The 20289-nt window shown below is 39.6% G+C and overlaps 1 protein-coding gene across 8 annotated transcripts in view; it reads right to left on the bottom strand.

The window, feature by feature from the left end:
* SMARCD3 (SWI/SNF related, matrix associated, actin dependent regulator of chromatin, subfamily d, member 3) overlaps nt 1-20289 on the bottom strand; it is a 90362-nt gene that overhangs the window by 11379 nt on the left and 58694 nt on the right. For all 8 annotated transcript variants that reach the window (XM_065667133.1, XM_065667131.1, XM_065667132.1 and 5 more), the window contains 5 exons: nt 16380-16502; nt 4858-4980; nt 2954-3049; nt 2338-2439; nt 194-355 (listed from right to left, as the gene is read on the bottom strand). In XM_065667133.1, coding sequence (XP_065523205.1) covers nt 194-355; nt 2338-2439; nt 2954-3049; nt 4858-4980; nt 16380-16502 — 606 coding nt within the window. The remainder of the gene's footprint in view (nt 1-193; nt 356-2337; nt 2440-2953; nt 3050-4857; nt 4981-16379; nt 16503-20289) is intronic.

The raw sequence follows: 20289 nt of genomic DNA, 5'->3' as shown, positions 1-20289 counted from the left end.
AACACTTTGGAATTTTAAAAACATTTGGGGTTTGGGGTTTTTTTTTGTTTTTTTGTTTTTTCCCTAAGATTAAGGCAAAAAAAAAAAAAAGGCAATATGGTTTTACTTATTTTCAACCAAAACCTAAATAGCCTCTTGGAAGGGGTCCACTCCAGTTTGCCTCTAAAGAGCTACTGTGTCCAAAGGGAGCTACCTGCTGGAAGTACTTGTCACAGTTAATGTATTCTTTATCATGGGAGTCTTGCAGCTTGTTTGTTTTGATGTACTGCCAGAGAGCCTGGATGATGGCTGACCGGGTCTGTGTGTGTATCCCCAGCAAACGGGCTAGTCGTGGGTCCAGTTTAAACTGTGGAGGCTGTAACAGAAAGAGATGGAAATGGCAATAGAGAGAAAAGCAACCAGATACACTGGTTTGAAGTTTCAGCTTTGATTCTTGTGTGACTGTTTCTCAGGCAAAGCACCCCATTTAATGGCAGAGATTGAAAAAATACAAAATGCTCAAATGTGTATCACTGTCAGTGCCCTGGAAGAGCTATGTCTAGGGTTTGAAAAGAAAAAGAAGGACACTCTACATGTGCTACGCACACAGACTATCTGTATCACATGTGTTAGTTAGATAGTAACAATTTGCATGCAGACTCAGAAAGGAATTTTCAACACTGACGCATATCATGACTTTAGGAAGTGGGGAAGAAAGCGGAGGGACCTTCCTCTGAAGGTTGACCACAGACAGAGAGAATAAAGTCAGAATGATGCTTCGACTTTTGCTAATAAATGTTCAGCTGCCTCACAGCAACAAAGTACCCTGGAACTCTGTTTTTCAGACATGTTCACACCATTCTGCAGGATACCAGAAAATTTAACAAACCACAGATAGTTGATACGTTTCTTCTCTTGACCTCTGCAATACAACTCTTGAACTACCCTGTTTTGACATCTCTAGTAACATACATTCCTTGGATACTTTTGGATTTGGTGCCCCTTCTAGTGTGCTCTCATAATGAAGTATAATAATTGCCACATTATTAGGCAAGGATTACTCTGTTGCATGTCCTGTCACCCAATGCTAGCTTTAGAACGAATCAAGACTTAAGCGTAAGAGAACATCTTTTTTAACGCATAAATTTATAATAATGGTGAGCATAACAAACACCATTATACTGTCTTAACAATAAAGATTTTAACTGGTTACATCAGCATTGCTGTTAGCTCATACAGTCTCTAAAATTCCTAAAATTTTCTCTATGTTAACGTAAATTGGAATGTCTTTTCCCTGGATATGCTATCTGTATGGAGGGAAAAGAGAATCGCACAAGGTAAGATCTTATACAATCAAAATGTATCCGAGACTGAACTACCATTGAGAAGGGAGATCCCATGTCCTCTAAGCAGTGCACTTGTATTAATTTCCTTAAGACAGCAACTTTTCATTCAGGGATGGTTTCAGTCAGATTAGTGAGCTCCACAATTGCAATCTCCACTGTTTGTGCCAAGAGGATGGAGACTGTGGCAGTGCACAGCCACAACTGAAATGGAAGTGGTGTTTTTTGAGCAGCTTATCCTTATGATAGCTTAAAATAGTTTGAAATTGTGCCCAGGAACCTCTTACACATTCTATCCCAAGGCAGAATAACCTAATTTTGCCTAACTTTTTGTTGTTGTTGTTGTTTCCTGTGACTCGGATCAGAGAACCAATTTCAAAGTCAGTCTTGTTAGTTTTCAAAAGGATCAGTTCCCTGACTTGTTTGGGTTCAGCCCACAAATACTACTAGTACAATAGAACTAATACTGACAAAAGAAAGCAAGCAGGAATGCCTAACAAGACCTAATAGTAATGGCAACACTAACCCTTCCAGGGCACTGCTGTCTTATGACAGATTAGGGCACAATGTAATCAAAACTGAAGAACCCAGGAAAGCTGTGTAGTCTGCTCTGAAAAAAAAGGCTGCCACAGTTGCACAGTTCAGGTACCACTAGCAAAAGCCACTCCTTTGAAATTCTGTACAGAACCACACACATAACTCATGTGCAACTTATCTGGCTATTCTTTGAGAAGCGTGAGGTGGAAATACATATTCTTTCTGCAGATGGACAATAAAAATGCTAATTATCATAGTGCTAAGAACAGTATTTTGCTAGGCTGTAACAGAAACTTGCTTGGTATGTCCCCTTTAATTTTTAAATAATCTGTCAGTTTGGTGCCATTCTAACCTCAATGGACTATGTGACATTCTGAGTCCAAATATACTGGGTTTTGATGTATGTGACAGGATGAATTTGCTCTGTTGCACTATGTCCCAGTGGCTATATTTTCCGTGCCAAAAACAGTGTGCTGACCTGGTAGTCCAACATGAGGAGCAATGTACACCGCACACTGACATCACCAGGTCTTTTCACCTGGAAGCCATCCGTTTCCTGGGTTGTAGGAGTTCTGTGCCACTGCCAAAGGAAAAAGCAAGTAATATGGTCAGTCTTTTTTTCAGTGATATCCATGGAGGTGCACAGTATGCCATGAAAAAATAACACAAGTACAAGCCTTCTGGAGATCTTGCAATTAATTAAAAAATAAAAAAGAAAGAAAAGAAAAAAAAACCCACAAAACACGCTCCCTCCCCCAGTTAAGCTCTTGCTCTGCCCTTACAATACAGCTTAAGTGCACAATCTGTTCTGCTGTTAATAAGCTTTACTTGTTAGGAAGACTGTGCACAATATTTTCACCATTTCATACATTCTGTCCAAAGATGTGCACTGCATCACTACCACATCTATGATTTTAGACTATATAGATTCTGCTAGGAAAACAATTCTTAAAAAGAATGGAATTTTGAAAACTTTAAATGAAGTACTCTAATGAGATAATGAATGCAAGGGAACTTAAGGCAGAAAACATGAACAAAGCTGTTTACCTGTGCTAGTGTCAGGTTTATAGGCAAAGGGTGCATGACCTTCTTACCTCCACAAGATGGTTGTCAGGTCCGTAAAGATCTTTGTCCAGCTCAATAACCAAACTCTTAAAAAAAGACGAAAACTTCCGTTTTTGTTTGCTGAGCTGTACAAGCAGAAGAAACAGAAATGTTTAAGGCTGCGTATATTAGCTTGTGTTCTATGCTTCCTTCTCAGGCTTTCTCTTTCTCTTGAACATTAATTCCCATATAGACCTCAAATGTGATCAATCTAATCAAGTTTTTTCTCTGACAAATGCAGCTAAGATGCAAATATCTCAACAGTAGTGGAACAGTGCACACTTGAGGGAAGTTTTCCCTTACTCTCTTAGTGTTATTGGAAAAGACTGTCTTGTAATGTGAACAAAGCACTTGTTCGAGGGGGTCCAGAAGAGACCACAAAATTAATCCAAGGGCTGCAACACCTCTCCTGTGAGGACAGGCTGAGAGAGTTGGGCTTGTTCAGCCTGGAGAAGAGAAAGTTCTGCAGACACCTTATTGTAGCCTCTCAATACTTGAAGGAGACAAGGCCTGTAGTGACAGGACAAGGGGCAATGCTTTTAAACTGAAAAACAATAGGTTTAGATGGGACATAAGGAAGACATTTTTTACAATGAGGGTGGTGAGGCCCTGGCACAGGTTGCCCAGAGAAGCTGTGGCTGCCCCATCCCTGGCAGCGTTCAAGGCCAGGTTGGACAGGGCTTGGAGCAACCTGGTCTAGTGGAAGGTGTCCCTGCCCACAGCAGAGGGTCTGACTAGATGATCTTTGAAAGTCCCTTCCAAACCAACCATTTTGTGATTCTATGGCCACTGTATACCTTTTATTTAACAGTTTGGTTTTTTGATGAGTGTTAATTTCTTGGTCTGATTTGTCAGAAAACAGTAAATTTTACAGATTAATCATACACTAAGTATTTCCTTTTACATTTTGCCTTTTAATTATCAGTTACTTTTTAGTAGACAGCTCACACTATCTGAATGAAAAACGGTGAAGTTTATCTACATATACGTATCTATGATTTCATATCTATAATCATACTTTATATATATATAATCTAACTTTTCATAGAATACAGTCCACAGGATTTCAAGTATTTTCTTCTCATTTAATGCAGATAATATTTTAGAAATACATCCTCCGGCAATTTAAAATTGCCAGTAATTGAGAAGCTATTTTGTTCTAATAAAGACTCTCTTTGTTAAAATATATGCTCTAATTTCTAAATTGAGTCTAACTTCAATTTCCAGATGTTGCACTGTCAACCCTTCATCCTCCAGCAAGATTATGATTTTGATTCATGTACAGTTATCTCCAGACAGAGAGATGTGCCTTGAAAGCCTTGTCCTCTCCATACAGACATGTTCTCCATCTGTATCTTATCAAATACTTAGCTTGACCAGTTTATTCAGATAAATGGCACCTTTTTTAGGAAAGTCCAGCCTTCCCCAAGGAAAGCTAAATCCATTACTGAGGTTTCTGAGGACTTCAGAATGATAAAACTTTTCTTCCATCCTTGCTCTGACCTTCCATACATCATCTTGTCCTCCCTAGGAATGTAAACTCCTCACTTCCCCTTGTCATCATACACTTCAGAAGATGCAGTGCTTGCTGCAAGCACGCTTCTCATTACTTGAACCCTGCCATATCTTTTAAGGGAATTGTCTCAGCCCTGTTCTCTCCACCTCTTCATACCTGTCCTGTCCTTAAGTCTGCTGCCCTCCCTGCCCCTTCCCAACATTTACATTATGGTCTTATCCCTCTCTCCGGCTGGACACAGCACATTCCCAGCAGCAATAAACCAATGCTGCCATTCGGAGATGTCTTGTCTCAGTTGATGTCCCCAGTAAAGTCCACCACCCCACAGGACAACCTCTAGATCCTTGCCAGCCCCAGGGAAGCACAGGTAAGTCATACGTCATCCAGGAGCTTCCCCTCCACTCGCAGCTCCCATGAAGCAATGCTGCCGTCAGAGTCATCAGCATCAGATTTTGCAGGATTAAATGTGTTGGAGATGTAAAGTCTCAGTTTCCGCTTTTGCTGTTAGAGAAAAGAAAAGTACACATCCAGTTTAAGTCCAAGATCTGAGGAAGCCACAGGAAAGTGATAGTTATACATTTAGTAGAGAATCTGCAAGTTTAGTACAGTTGCACCACTTAAGATTTGGTTATGTATAGGAAAATATACTGAAGAGCTGAATCTGAAACTTCCTTTCAAAAACTATTGGCTATATAAACATACTAAGATCCACTGTAAGTGGAGAAAGACAGGAAGTTGCAGGGCCAGGCTTCAGAGGCAGGGACAAGCCTCAGAAGTACAACCTGTACTTCTGGATTAGATATTTGAGAAACCATTGTAAGAAAAGCATGATACGATGCCCTTCCTGTCTAGATCCTAGCTAGACTGCTAAAACTCAGCTGCAAACCTCTTGCCACATGAATGTCTTCCATATTTGCAGCAGTTCAGATTTGTAAATGGCAGTTACAAATACAGCTAATGCTGCAAATTATGTGCTGGACACATCTTTGCCCATCCTCATTCTAACATTATGCAGAGCCTGGTAATAATCTTCCTATACCTCCCACACAGGCTGCCTAACCTTAGAATCATATAATGGTTTTGGCTGGAAAAGACTGTAAGATCATCTAGTTCCAAACCCCTGCCATGGGCAGGGACACCTCACATTAGAACATGTCACCCAAGGCCTTGTCCAACCTTCCTCTTTATCTGCCTTTCACCCACATCAAACATGTTACAGATCCAACTTGCTGTGAGACCTGAGTGGAGGAAGGCATCATGCTTCACCCCTAACCCAGGCGCTCAAGCCTGTGAGAGATACAATCATGCCTACCTGATGTAATTTTTACAGGGTATCTAAGGCTTCTCAGTCACTGTACTGACTGAGGGCTGTGTTATTTCTCAGTGCCTTTGTCTCCTGTGCACCATATGGAAAACCTGGTGATTAACTCTGATGCATGGATTCAAGAAAAGATATTGCCAAAAAGTTTCTCTGGGACTCAAATATCTGTTTATAATACAATGACAAAAAGGCTACAGCTGTCAAGTTAAAGAGTCAAAACAACCTTCATACAACTTAAGAAAGGAGTAGTCTTGTAAAGCTTTCACACTCCCACATACACACATATAGGAGAGAAGGAAGTCATATACATCAGGTCAGGAAACTAAAAAACTAATATAGCACAGAGGAATGTGGGAGGCAGAGATGTATGGCTGAAGAGGAAAAAGAAAATGATTACATTTTGCCAAATCTGGAGAAGACAGTGACAGAAAGGTTTGATGGAAACGGAGTGTCAATAGTATGCAGTGATAGGAAAAGGTTTTTCAAAAGTGCCATAAGTCCAGAAAATGACAGGTTGACACAGATAAGAACAGGCAGACAGGTAGTAAAATATTCCTGGGAATCCATATTCTTTCTTATCCTTTCTTACAGAATTTCTGTTGCTAAAGTGCTCTTTCATCATACAGATTTGGGGGGTTTTATTCTAATGCCCCAGAATCTTTATTTGGTGTGGAGGACTTGTGAAGGACTTCACATTTCTAAATTCACAACTCTTTAAATTAACTTGCACATTTTATGTTCCTAAATTTTATTCCCAACTGATTATTTGCAAAACTGCATCTATATACATAAGCAGCTTTTCTCTTACCAGTTCATCCTAGATACTCCACAGATATTTCAACTTTACATCACTGATTCCATTTCCTCTTCTTTTGATTTCCAAAGACATTATCACCATTCTCCCTTTTACCCTGGAAACTCCTTCTCTCCTTGTATGTCTCCATATCTGCTAGGAACTATGTCTGTTTCCTCTGAAATCTGACATTTCATCACTAAGATCATCCTCTGCAATAACATCCTTATTCAAATCTGAGCATTGTAGATGTCTTTCTTTCTCCTAGCTTTCAGGCTCTAGCTGCCTGGTATAGTCCACCTGAAACCAAGTTAGTAACAATGCCTAACTCCACTCCAAAATGCCTCTCCTTGATACTTTCCACTGTTTGTCTTCACTAACTCCTTACCATTTTTCTTTCAAGTCATGCATAAGCCAGATGCAGCTTGCATTTCAGAACTGGTCTCCTGCTGGGTTCCCTATACTTTCCCTGCTCTGCCAAACTCACGAGTCTGCATATCTTCTCTTCAATGTACAGTATTTTCTTCTGAACAACAAACTCTTAAATTTAATCATTTCCTCACTGTAACCCCTATTAATCAGCCCACTTCTTCCACACTGTCATCAGAAAGAAACTTAGAATAATTATGAACAAAAATCCTATGTAATGGCTATCTTTAGTTATCTTTTGCCTTACTTTCTATGTACCTTGATTTTAGATCAAAAAGCATCTAGTCTTTGACTCCAGCGTGTTACAGACACTACTGACAACCTGCAAGTACTGTGGAATGCTGGGCCTTTAGTCTCTGCTAATCAAAGATATTCTATCCAACAAGCAAAATGTGCAACCTGTGTCCTGGGGGTTGTCTTCAGATTTTGGTCAAAAAGGTACTGCAAATTTACAACACTATTAAGGCAGTGATTATGTCCTAAATGCAACCACAAAAAGATCCTTGCTTCTGACTTACCAGGAAATCAAAGAGGGCAATTGCACAGCTGCAAGAGAACTCCAACACCAAATGGGCTTTAAATCTATTAAAAATCTTTTTTTAAAGATTTTTAGACTCAAAAAGAATCAAAATCTTGAAAGCCTTTATTAGAATACCAAGCAGAGTAAGGGAACATACAGAAGGAAAACTCACTTTTGCCAGGTAAAATGGAATTTAAAAAAATAATAATAATAAAAAAATAATCTGTAAACCATGTTTTCTCTGATCACATGTCCTTAAAAATGAATCATTTCTTCAGGCTTGCTCTTATTCCAGCAAGTCTGTGATTTCCGAGGTTGCAGAAAACTCTGTAGGGTCATTTCTAGGAAGACACAAAGAATCCTCTTTTTTTATTACTTAAGATCCAACTGTGATTGTGCTATTGTCTTCTTTCAGAAGACTCCAAATTTCTGCTTTTTCTTCTGGTGTTTTACTTTAAGGAGGGAGTCCCTCATCCTTTTTGCCTCGCTGATTGCACTACCCCACACTTCAGCTGGTACAACTTCCCTTCCATCTAGGGGCTCTACCATGCCAAGCACACCTCAGGACATGACAGACACTAGCCTTCCTTTCTACAGCTGAGCTACCATCCTTTAACAGGAACCTACATAGTAATGCAACTGCAAACAGGTGTCAGCCATCACAACTGTCATAACCAGTAACTCTAGACCTGACCTGCAAGAGTGCAGCCAGATCTGCCAGAGACTTTCTGGTAAGCAGTCTAAAAAAATTGTGAAAGGGGCATTTGGCCCTGAACACTGCTTGAACAGCCAAACATGTCCTCTGTACAGCACTGTGCAGACCCAGAAACAACCAAGCCTCCACCACTACGTTTCTTAAGCTGCTGACGTGTCCACCTCCTGTTAGTCCCCTTATGAGTTGCTGCTCCATTTTAACTTCTTTCTGCCTTTCCCAAAATGCCCACTACCTCTTCTTCCTTACACGTCTAAGTGTTGCCAGCACTACTGGCTTCTCATAAAAGCTACCAGGGAGCAGCTCTGCACCAGACATTCTAGGGGGCTGACTACCTTCTTCCAGTTCCAGGAACTGGAATTGCACTTGAACTTGCCCTACATACACGTATCACCAACAGTGGTAATAGATACTTTAAGCAGTGTCATTCAAAGAAAATACATCTTCAGCAAAACATCAGAACCATAGCTCTACAAATGAACACTTTCTTTTGACAGGTAGGCTCCTTCTCCTGTACAACGACTCTTCTCCTGTAAGCTGAGACACTACAGTCTCACCTGATGAACGAAAATTCTGGCAGACATTGAAGAATATAGTCTGAATTCCTCCTGAAGAGATCTACCCAGTGAGTAACAACTTCAGCACTCACAGCTATACTGCCATCATAAGGATGATTAGCCTTGGAAGCTGTCAGCTCAGAAATGACACAGTCAAGACTCAAGTTTGCTCAAGAAGAAGATCTAAATGGCACTGGCCATATACATATATATACACATACATAGCCATATACAGACCGTAAAGTCCCTTGGTTGAAAATACACCCCCAAAATCACTGCACTCAGTTCACTTATCAGTACTCCTGGCTTCCATAATAATGTCAAGTTCATATCCAGAAGGCTCTGAGTGTGAGGTATTCTTCCATCTCTATCTCATCCAGGCAGGAAATGATACATCAGTTATGTGCAACTAGGTTATTGTGCAGCTTAAATACAGCAGTGCAAGGTAGCTTAGGAAGAAGACACTGCCCTTCAACAAATTCTGCAAATTTCTTAGCAATGCATATTGTAGCACAGATCTAAAATCAATGCTCCTCTCTGTATGATTGGCTCTCAGAGAACAGAAAAGCAGCCAACCAAAACCTGTGGCCTTGATTTTTACTGGTAGGATTCTCAGTACCTTGGAGCAAAAACTAAAGAGAAAACTTGCAGCTCTAGGGCAAGAAGAAAGCATCACATTTCATCTCTCCTGACACACTGAAACTTTACCACCCACACAGAAAAAATTAACAGGGGGGAACTTGACAGAGACCTGATCAACACTGCGAATCAAATACCCTCTGGAACAAAAATCAATAAATGCTTAATCTGCTTATTCCCTAAGTGTAAGATACACATCTTTAAGAGATATCTTTGACTTGTCTTCAGCAAAATGAACCTGAAATAGCAGTCATATTAAAAAGAGAAGCCTTCCCCAGAAAGCACTGTATTTCACTTAAAATTTCCTCTTGAAAAACAGGAAAAAAAAAGAAAAAAAGACACATATGTGACACAAGATTGGGCATGTCAGCAACGAACTATTGCAAAGGTCTCAGCTACAATAGCAGCACAATTGTCAGCAAAGCTCATGTGGAATGAGATAGATCTCAAAAGGAGGCTGACAAGAATGCTGGAACAGCAGTACAGCTTTTTCTCTCCAAGTTCTTAAATGTCATCTTCACACAAATCAGCACAGTTTAAGTAAATAGGTGTAATGCTGGAAATCCATCAAATTCTTCAGAAAACTACCTCTGGGGGGTTTTTGTTGGGTTTTTTCTTTTTTCAGTTTCCATTACCATTATATCCTTAAAATTCAAACCAGAATCCAGTCATCTGAAGATACCATGATCTGTGTAATACCCTCAAGACAAATCTCCATCAAATACTGAAGTTAAAGCTTCCTTCAGTGACCTCTCAGGCAGGACACAGTACTTACAGGACACTTCCAGGGAAACTGTGTTTGGGATTTCAAACAAAGTTATCAGAAGATGAATCAAGGAAATCTGGCTGTTGATCTTAGGAATAGTATTGTATTAACAGCTTTCTATGCACATCTTAAGGATGGATTTCTGTGTACATCAACACAGCATAAAAACCTCATACATAAAGCACAGGAAAGATTAACATCTGTGTTTCTGCATTTGCATATAGCGTAACTGTTACTTTTTCTCACAATAAAAAACCCCACACCTTTTAGGAAACAAAAAGAACAGGGGAAGGTGAAGTAGCATGGAGACTAGAAATCAGGAGACAAAAAGAACAATGTATAGGAATAACAAGTGTTTAAGTCTGACCATTATAAAAGAATCAAGTGTGTCCACATCAGAACTGGAATACAGAGGTATCGCTCACCCAGAGTAGCAACAATCAGATATGTCAAAATTTGTAAAAGAAATAAAATTAGTTAGGTAACTCATGGCAAGAAAAGATGGACAAGAACTTAAAAATGGCCAACTTGAAGCAGGAAAATCAGTGACTTGGTAGAATAAACAAGTATCATGAATATTAAAAGGAGCTATCCAGTATTTACTGAGTTCAAAACGGGACTAACACATGAAGAACACCTGTAGACAGTTCTAGAAAAACTTCAACTAAAAAACCCACGCAAACCTCCAAAAAGTCAAACAAATGTTACAGAGGAATAAAATGAAGAATAGTATGAGCAGTAGTCTAAAACAAATCAGTTACAGCAGCTTATCTGGTAGTTGTATACTGTACTCTTTCAGGAACAAAATCAGGAGGTGGATACTAATGGGTGGTAAGAATAGCTAGGTGCACTGAATTATTCTTTCTCTACAGTGATTGGGAGCACTGAATTTTTTACCTAAGAAAAGAGAACATTAAAGAACATGAAAGATGTATGACCTAAAGAAGGAGATGTTTGTGACCTAAAGAAGGCTGACCTAAAGAAGGAGATTAGAGTGTTTGTGTTTTCCTTATCTCACAATTCAAAAAGCAGAACACACCCCCCTCCCAACAACAACAAAAAACCAACAAACTAACAAAACCACCACCAACAACAAAACCCTCACCAAAATAAACTCCCCCTAAACCCATTACCCAGGGAAGCAGTGGAATGTCCTACATTGTAGATGTTCAAAACCTATCTGGACAAGGTTCTGGATAACCAGCTCTAGGTAGCCCTGCTTCAGCAGGGGAGTTGGACAAGATGACCTCCAGAGGTTCCTTTCAACCCCAACCAATCCATGATCTTGTTACTGGTCACTATTAGTAAGGACACTGATCCACACGAGCCTCATAAATCCTATTGTCACTGCATGTTGAGAGGGGGGGTGATCATGCGCGATTTTATCATGTTCTCATCAAATACTTCAGCTAGTTTGTGATGGGTTAAGAATGCACACACTCTTTGCCTGTTTGTGTCAAGGCTGAGGAACTTTTTACCCAGTGGCTTGATTCAGTCCTAACTAGTTAAAAGCAGCATAGTATGGTAAGGCTGTGGGCACAGGCTCTGCCAATAATTAACTACCTAGGCAACAAGCCATCCAGTACTGCAGTAACACATGTTGATGTGGTCCCATTGGCAACTCAGTCCTCTCAATAATAACGTGTAAGAAGCCTCAGATCAGCCCAGAGAAGACAACCTGGGAACTCCTAGGGCCAAGTTCAGGGTATCCACAAGGAGGTGGACTCACCTAAAGCCCACTGACTCTGAGGTGACCTTCAAACACTAGGTGACTGCAGAACAAGACACATGTTGAGACTAAGGACAACCCAACTCTTCGTACATATAACCACTTCCTAATTAGAGGATGTACCTGTTGCAGACTGATCTCCTCACACTTCAGGAAACTACAAGCTATTTGGCTTTTTTTTTTTTTTTTTTTTTTTTGTAAATTTTATCATTGATGATAAAGATGAGAAAATTCCTAATAAAATTCCCTCAATATATTGTTTTAATGCCATAAATTCTGTTTTACCTTCAACATATTTCTATTTTAAATTGCTTGTGCAGACATTTACCCTGAAGAGCTTTAAAATATCTTACGAAAACCACTGTAGTGCTTGATGGGGTCTGGGGTCACTGAGCTGGCAGCAACAGTAAGTCCAGGTTACAGGTCTGTATCATGTAATGCATTTCAGAACCAATGAAGATACAATTTCAAAAACGAAATCTTTTCTCCCCCTCCTTGGAGTCTTCTCTGACAATTACATTTATTCAGGCACCTTTTCCCCGTTTGTTCTTGTGCCAACATTGTCATTCAGCCTATCTGTTGATACTTTTCCTCCCCTCCACCTAAAAAGCAGCCACTACCAGTCCCTCCCTTTTTTTCTTTTTTGTATTCACATATAAAAGCCAAGCGACATACACAAGGTGAATCTTCCTTTCTCTAGGTTGTTCCAGAAGCACTTTTTTGCATTATCATCCTAGTCCGAACCATTCATTTTGACACTGCATTCCAGCTTTAACAAGTCAGGTGTCACTAGGGTCTTCTGCAGCAATACTAGGACTTTTCTGTTGCTCATCACTTTTAATGATGTTTCAAATCAGTTGGCAAGTGTTTTATAGCAGGAATTCCTCCACTTAATCCCAGCCAGGGCCAAGTCCACCACAACAATCACAGAAAATGACGTACACTGCCTATGTGCCACAGAACTCAAAGTACAGAGGGGAATCTACAACAGCTAAAATGTGATTGAGCTGCCACTGCTCTCAGTCACCTTAGTTTTTCCTTAGTAATCCCCAGCTCTTTCTCCATAGCATCTCATGAAGAATGAATAAATGCTTTGCTCAAGTTGGAGGAAATGATACCAACTGCATTTGCTGACTGAAGTGAGTACAGGTTTGATTCCAGGAGCTCAATGAGAGTAGGGTTCAGAGTAAGACACAAAAGTCCCCAGATATTATTCATTCTTCTGCCCCTAAGAAGATCCCTTGCAGGTACAGAACTCAGTACACAACAAAGATGAGAGTCTCTTACAACAACAGAACTCAGAGCTCAGATACAGATCTGAGTGTGCTGTGGCTCAAGCCATACTGAGCAAAAAAAAAATCAACCAGTTTGCCTGGAGGGTAGAGGATCATGCAGAAACCTTTGTGTTTCAGAAAAGCAAAATGCAAATTTCCTTCTGCCAGCAATCCAGTAGTAATTCCTCAGTTATTTTAAAACCTCAAAGTGGGGAAAGTGCATTTAGTTTGAGGAACTCAAACTACACACAGATCTGGTCAATATCCCCCACCAGTTCAATGTGAAAGAGCGACAGCCCCTTGTTTGGGTGAGACAAAAATATCATCTGTTGTGCCAGGGCTTGGAACACGAGTCTTGCTTGTGGGATGGGTCACTAGATGCTCTGCTCTCAGCCAGGTGACCTTGATATGAAAATCATCTCAGTCTTAAAATTATGTTTATGTCCACAACTAGTTATCTCAGGCTTAGACAATGGAGAAAAACAGGCACTTTTTAGGGCATGATTAATCTATATTCTTTTAAACATCTACTACTGTTTACTGTACTGTGCCCTGAACTCCACTGCCCACGCTGACTAAATCTTTTGACTATAAAGGGAATCCAGAGTGACTAGCTTACATATAAATAAATACAATGTAGATGTCTATACTTAGCCAAATAAATCCCACTCCCAAAGTCCACCATGGCCTTAGCTGTCCAGATTTTCAGTAATGCATTCTTCTTTAATGACATCTACTTGTTTGGAGTTGAGCCATGAGGTTTCTGTTTTCTTCAGGCCATGGAGCTTGCTATATCTGTATCTCTGGCCACACTGAAGTCAAACAGCCCTGTCTGCCTGACTCCCTCTTAAAAAGTCCTTTATGGAATTCTGAGTGCATGGGTTTTCCATAAGGTCAGTGCAAGGACTTGCAACGAGTGGCATGCAGCAAATATCGCTCTGCAGACGAGAATGTAGCCCAAGCACACAGGACTGACAAAAGAGAACATGCTAGTACCCAAAGGCAGAGCAAAGACAAGGCAGCATCTGGAGTGAATAAGCTGGGAGCTGAGAAGGATTGCTAACAGTGGTAAAGTGAGCTGGCAGGTGGTGAAAGCCATTTCTGCACCTTCAACCAACCTCACAAGCCCTAAGTCTCCTTGCTTTCTGAGCAACCCCACAGCTGTCATCTGTTTCAACAGAGCAGCTGTTCACAGAATGTCCAAGTAGGATCAAAAGGCCAAACAAATTTTATACACAGTCCTCAATCAAAAGTGTTTGAAACATTTTCCTAAAAATTTCTCCAGAATAATTAGTCTTCAGAGAAAAAAAGTCAGCAACACTAGACCATAAACTTGCGGCTGCCAAACACTGTTTCTAGCTACAACGCAATCACTGTGACCAATATGGTAAGTGCAATTACAACTGGTAATTCAAAGCAGTCCTGCATATTCCCTACATATTATCACATGCCTCAGAGAAATTTAAATTTTTACCAGGATTGCAATCCCAGCTTGGGAACCACCGTTTTAAGGCAAATATTTCAAAATTACAAAAGCTTTGATAGGAGGTGGAAATGTAGAGATAACTTTTATTGCTGTTACTAATGCTCCAACTATAATAAAATGAATACACTTAATATCATAACAACCTCAAATTATCTGGGCTTAGCTCTCTTTTGACAGGTCTTGAATTTCACAGCTGCTACATGCTAAGTCTAGACATGAATTTGAAAAACATCTGATTGATCATTCTTTAGATGTTAACTAGCTGAGTAACTGATATTTAAAACGTCTGCTGAGCCCTAGATGGAAATGGAATTTTCTGTCTATAGTTTCTGTACAGTGCTGTGCCTCCTGACTCTTTCCCATTACAGGGCCCTGGACATCTCTGGATATTCAGAGCTGGAACCTCATGTACTGGTCAACTCCCTAGTTAAAGAGTTTGCCACAGAATAAGCATCTTTCTGCAGATTTATGAATGCAAGTCTAAGTCTTCAATTACTTTTAAACATGGCCAAATTCCTAGCTAGTTTAAACTAATGGTGTTCTAAAGACATTAAGAAGCTAAGGCAAATCATTCCAAGAGTCAGTCCAATCTATTATATACAACAGTTTTTGACTACAAACTTGTGATTTAAAGCATCCACATTTCACTTCCTATCTATAAATAGATATGTTAATGGAACTTAATTCTTTCCCTTTTTTTTTTCTGTTTCATATATATAAACTGGAAAAACAACAGAGGTAAAAGCCTTCCACATCTTATCACATACCTGTACAGTGACAAACAGATCTTAGTTGGGCTGATACCCATTACTCTGGTACAGACAAAAATGACAGTTTTACTTCACAACAGACATGCAGCTACAAAGCTATTCATACTACAGGACTTACTACATGAATGAGTATGAGCATTCAATACAGTCACAGAAATGAAAAGAAATTCTTCACAATGAAAGTGGCCAAACATTGGAACAGGTTGCCTGAAGAGGCTGTGAAACCTCCATCCGTAGAGATTTTCAAAATTCCGCAAGGCCTTGACAACTTTGTTTTGAGCAGGAGGTTGAATTAGATGACTTCCAGTTTCCACCTACCTAAACTTTTCTGTGATTCAGTTGAATAGACTCAGAAAACTTAGGAAAAGACCATTTCAGTAGGGTATTATGTATGGTGAAGTGCTGGGCTCAATCTAATAGAAATTGCAGAAAATGTCATCCATTCTTTTCTCATATAAATCATCCTTTTACAGACTATGCGAATGTGTACATTTTTGCAGGATCTTTAATAATTTTCCTGTAAGTCATTCTTCCCATCATATGTTTTATTATTCCACAAGTTTAGTTTATGACTGAGTTCTAATAGGAAATTTAATACACCTCTTTAGCATACCCCTCTAATCTCTTACTTTCTTTTTAATCATTGTAATAAAAAGTTCCAAAGCCAGTGTTTATTTATCCAGAAGCTATTATTCTCCTTATTAAAGCCTTTCAGAAGACAGAGCTGGTAATATCCACAGAATTTTCCCCACCACTTTTTTATGCATGCTGCTCCCCAGCTGCTTATTCTTAGGAGCTTTGTCTGACCTGTTAACAGGACTTTTACTGGGAAGATCATTCCACCATTTAACACAAGGATTATTCTTTTTCCCTTAACTTTATGTATAAAGTGTTCATTACATACCTTCATTGGCCTCTTCAGTGCTTCCTGAATATCCACACGCTTCCGCATAATGGTCTGGTCTAGTTTGCGTTCAAAGGCCAACAGATCCATATAGGCTTGGGACTCAGGAACCAGCTCCCGGATCTGAGAAGGAAGCAAGGAATATCCAAACACTAGAAGCAAGAATCTACTATGTTCTAGAGCAGTAATACTGACACCTTCCCAGACCTTAGACAGATGTGCTCAGAAGTAGTTCCCCATTAGTGGGGCAGGTCTCAGCGGCATAGTAGAAGCATATGACTGTAAAGCTGCAGCACATAACTAAAGCTAATGAATTCTGGAAGACCCAAGCTGAATCCACAAGGTCTGAATCACAGATCTTTGGCTATTTTTTTTTTTCAAGTGAGGTTTAGCTACAGGCAGACTGGGAGCCACTGCTCTTAGCAAAGCAAAACACAGTAAATTTGTCCTGTTTAAACTAAAAAAGTATTGGTTCTCTCTAGACTAAAAATAAAGGGTGCATGCTCATACTGACTTTTTAAAAACAAGTGTTATCCATCATAAGTAAAAACTGCCCTTTAGTCAACACATCTTCTTGGCTGAGATGAAATTGAACTTCACATCAAAGTTTCAATATGACCAGCTATAAGGTGTCAACTTAGGATCTTGCCAACTTTTACTGATATTTCAATACACTAGTTAAACTACATTAGTTCAATTAACAAACCCCATTTCTATTTCCCCTTTTCCAAAGAAGTTAGCAGAGGAAGTGATATGAAGTAGATTAGGTGGAAGACCTAATGATCTGAGCTTGGAAATGGGCAAGTACACCCTTACATTAAAGAGTCTGTTCTTAACTGGGAGTAAGTCATGCAGGCAAACCATAAAAGAAAGGAACTGTAACTAATTATAATAAATCTACTGGACTGCCTTGTCTATTTCTACAATATTCACTTTAGCTTTCACCTATATAACTAAAATATTTAACTTTTACAATACTTCTGTTCTATAGGAATTAAAAGGTAGTTCATATTCCTGTTCTGCTTGAGAACCACAAGCCAACAGTTTTAATCTGATGTAAGACACAAACACCTATGATAGAGACAACACACATACACCCGTTCACCCTGTTCTGCAAGGACACAAGAACTATTGCACAAGGTCATCCCAACCATCATCTATCCCAGCATTGTGTCTCTGACAGCATTTGAAAGTTGTTGCCCTTTAGTACCTACAACAGCCTGAGGCATGGCATTCTAGAACCTATGTGTGAAGAAGTACCTCCTTTTGCCCATTTTGAACCTGCCATCTGTTAGCTTCATTTGACGCCATCTTCTTGCATAGTTGGAGCAGCACTCGGAAGGCATTCCTTAGGCACTTTCTTTATCCTGCTCATACATTTCCCTTAACACTTTTCTTCTCCATTCTGAAGAGGAACAGTTCTTCTCTCCTGTATTTAGACTGATCAATGCTATCAAACAAATGCTTCTTTCAACCTCATTTGTTTGTTTGTTTGTTTGAGATACTCTAGTTATAGCAAGACTGACACTTTGGAGAAGCAGAAACCATGGAGCCAAAAACTCTGTTCAGCTTTAGCTAAACCTCTGTATTTTTAACTGCTTGTATCCTTTCACAATGTCTTAGTATCAGCCAAATAATAAAAGAACATGAACATTTTAAAGAGTGAAGCATAAAGAGCAAGCATTGCCCTGGAAACATCATGGAGTTGCCAGACAGCTTGCGGAATAAAGACAAGCAATACTCCCTCCCCACACAGAATACAAATCCTTGGACCCAACAAAATACCCCAATGCTTTTATCCTGTCACACACAGACAACAAGATTCCTCAGTTCCTTCTGCATAGAGGAAATAAATCATGCTGTACTGCAGTCAATTAAAAATTCTGAACCTAAAAAAATAGCTTCAGTTCATGAACTCCTAGGCACACAATGAAGCAGGTTGCTAGCCTACACAGCCTTCAAGATTAAGCATATACTACAGCTGTCGTAGCTTTCCAGCTAGTTTGCAGGATACTGGACCCAAGATCTAATGTAATTTCTAAGAAGCTTGTAGAAACAGCAGTAATAGTCAATAAATATTTCTATTTCACACTTTTACATCTTACCACATGAAAGTGAAAGGGTACTCAAAACTATAACAAAACTGGGTATTAAAAATCATAAGATGTTACAAAAGCATAAATACAACAAAGATAATACTGCATATATTTCCTTGAACTGCAAATGGCTGCAGTTTGGAAGAGTATAGGGGAGAAGAACTGCACTTGCCTGTGTTTGTATTCTTCTGTAGGTATGTGATATGGTCACAGTGAAGACAGGATGCTGGGCTAGAGCAAAGGTCCATCCAGGCTAGTTTGGGCTGCTCTTACAGTCTTTTGCTCTCTCACACTACAACTGGATTAATCTTTTGGAGGCATGATTATGTTACCATTCCACACTCTTTCCCAATTTCCCTCAAGACTGATAGGAAAATTAAAGGGGAGCCCTAGAAATATAGCATCACAATGAAAAATTTTCTTTGTTTCTGGTACAACTTAGCTCAAAAAGATACAGGTACTCTTACACTCCAGCCAGCAGTACATCATTATTTTTTTCAGTCTTCTTCATAAGTAAGCAAACCTCAATTATCTTGGTGTTTATGTGATAAGAATCTGCCTAATTCCTTCCTGTGGCATAGTTTGCCCTAACTATTCATAGTTCATAGCTCCATTAAAGCCACTGCTCTTCTACAAAAGTTCTAACTATGAATGCGTAGGGAGTATTTCAAGACCTGAATTCTCTATTCTGGCCTACATCTATTTCAAGAAACTACAATAAGCACCTAGTAGCAGTACCCCAACATCTGAGTTTTGAAGCATGTATGTTAAACCTTAGGTTAGAATTATATGGATAACTTGAATAGATTATTGTTAACATTAGTAAGATAATGTCTTTCTAGAGGTCAGGGGTTCTTTTTTTTCCAATTGTGAAAATGCAAATGTTTCCAAAATTTAATAATCAAGAAGAACATATTAAATTATGCACCTTTATCCTTGATTTCCATGAATTATTTATTGATGGTGACAAAAGAATGGAAAAATTATAAGTGGGGGCAGTGAGGACAATGTGCAGGGAATAGCAGGATCGGAGACACTCTCACCGTTTCCTTGTAAAAGCAGTACAATGTAGAGGCCCCACCACATGTGCCTGCAAACAAATGTGCAAGGCTTATCAAACAGAAACAGAAACCAGGGAACAGCTGCAACGCTTCTTTTCTGGAATATGAAAAGTATCACGGGATAATGTCTATGAATGGCACAGTATGACAGCTTGGACGGCTGTCACACTATGTAAGGCTTCATCCAAATGCTGAGAGTTGCACTGGAGCAGGTGACACTGCAAGGGGCATCTCCTACAAACCACCCGATCAAGAAGGAGACAAAGCCCTTCTGAGACATCTGGAAGTTGCAGGCCCTCATTCTCATGAGAAAACTTTAACCACACTGACATCCATTTTGAGGGCAGCAGCACTGGAAATGACCCATTCACTGATGTGTCTCCAAATTGACAGTGAGGGACTTTTTAATTTAAGGTAACTGATAGTCTTACTTATGCTGTAAGATTTTTAATTAAGACCTCGCTGATAACAGATCAAATGGCTTGAAGAAATCCAACAGTATCAACACAATTTCTGTTATCAAAGAATGCTGTGATCTCCTCAGAAGAAGGCAGGCTTGCTGAACAAGATTTATTTTTTACAAAGCTGCACATGGCATCAAAGTGCTCAGATGTCTTCACTCAGGTAGGGCTACAAGGATCTTCTCAAACAATGTAAAACTTGACAGAGAGAGCAAGAGAAGCCCAGGCAGGGAGCAAAAAGATCCTACCTCATCTAGAGAGCAGGAAATCTTCCAGAGGGGAAGAGAGATTC

The sequence above is a fragment of the Lathamus discolor genome, chromosome 2 (assembly GCF_037157495.1).
Source record: "Lathamus discolor isolate bLatDis1 chromosome 2, bLatDis1.hap1, whole genome shotgun sequence".
Taxonomy (NCBI): Eukaryota; Metazoa; Chordata; class Aves; order Psittaciformes; family Psittacidae; genus Lathamus; species Lathamus discolor.
Note: the sequence above shows the minus strand (reverse complement) of the source record. Positions and strands in the feature narration are given on the sequence as shown.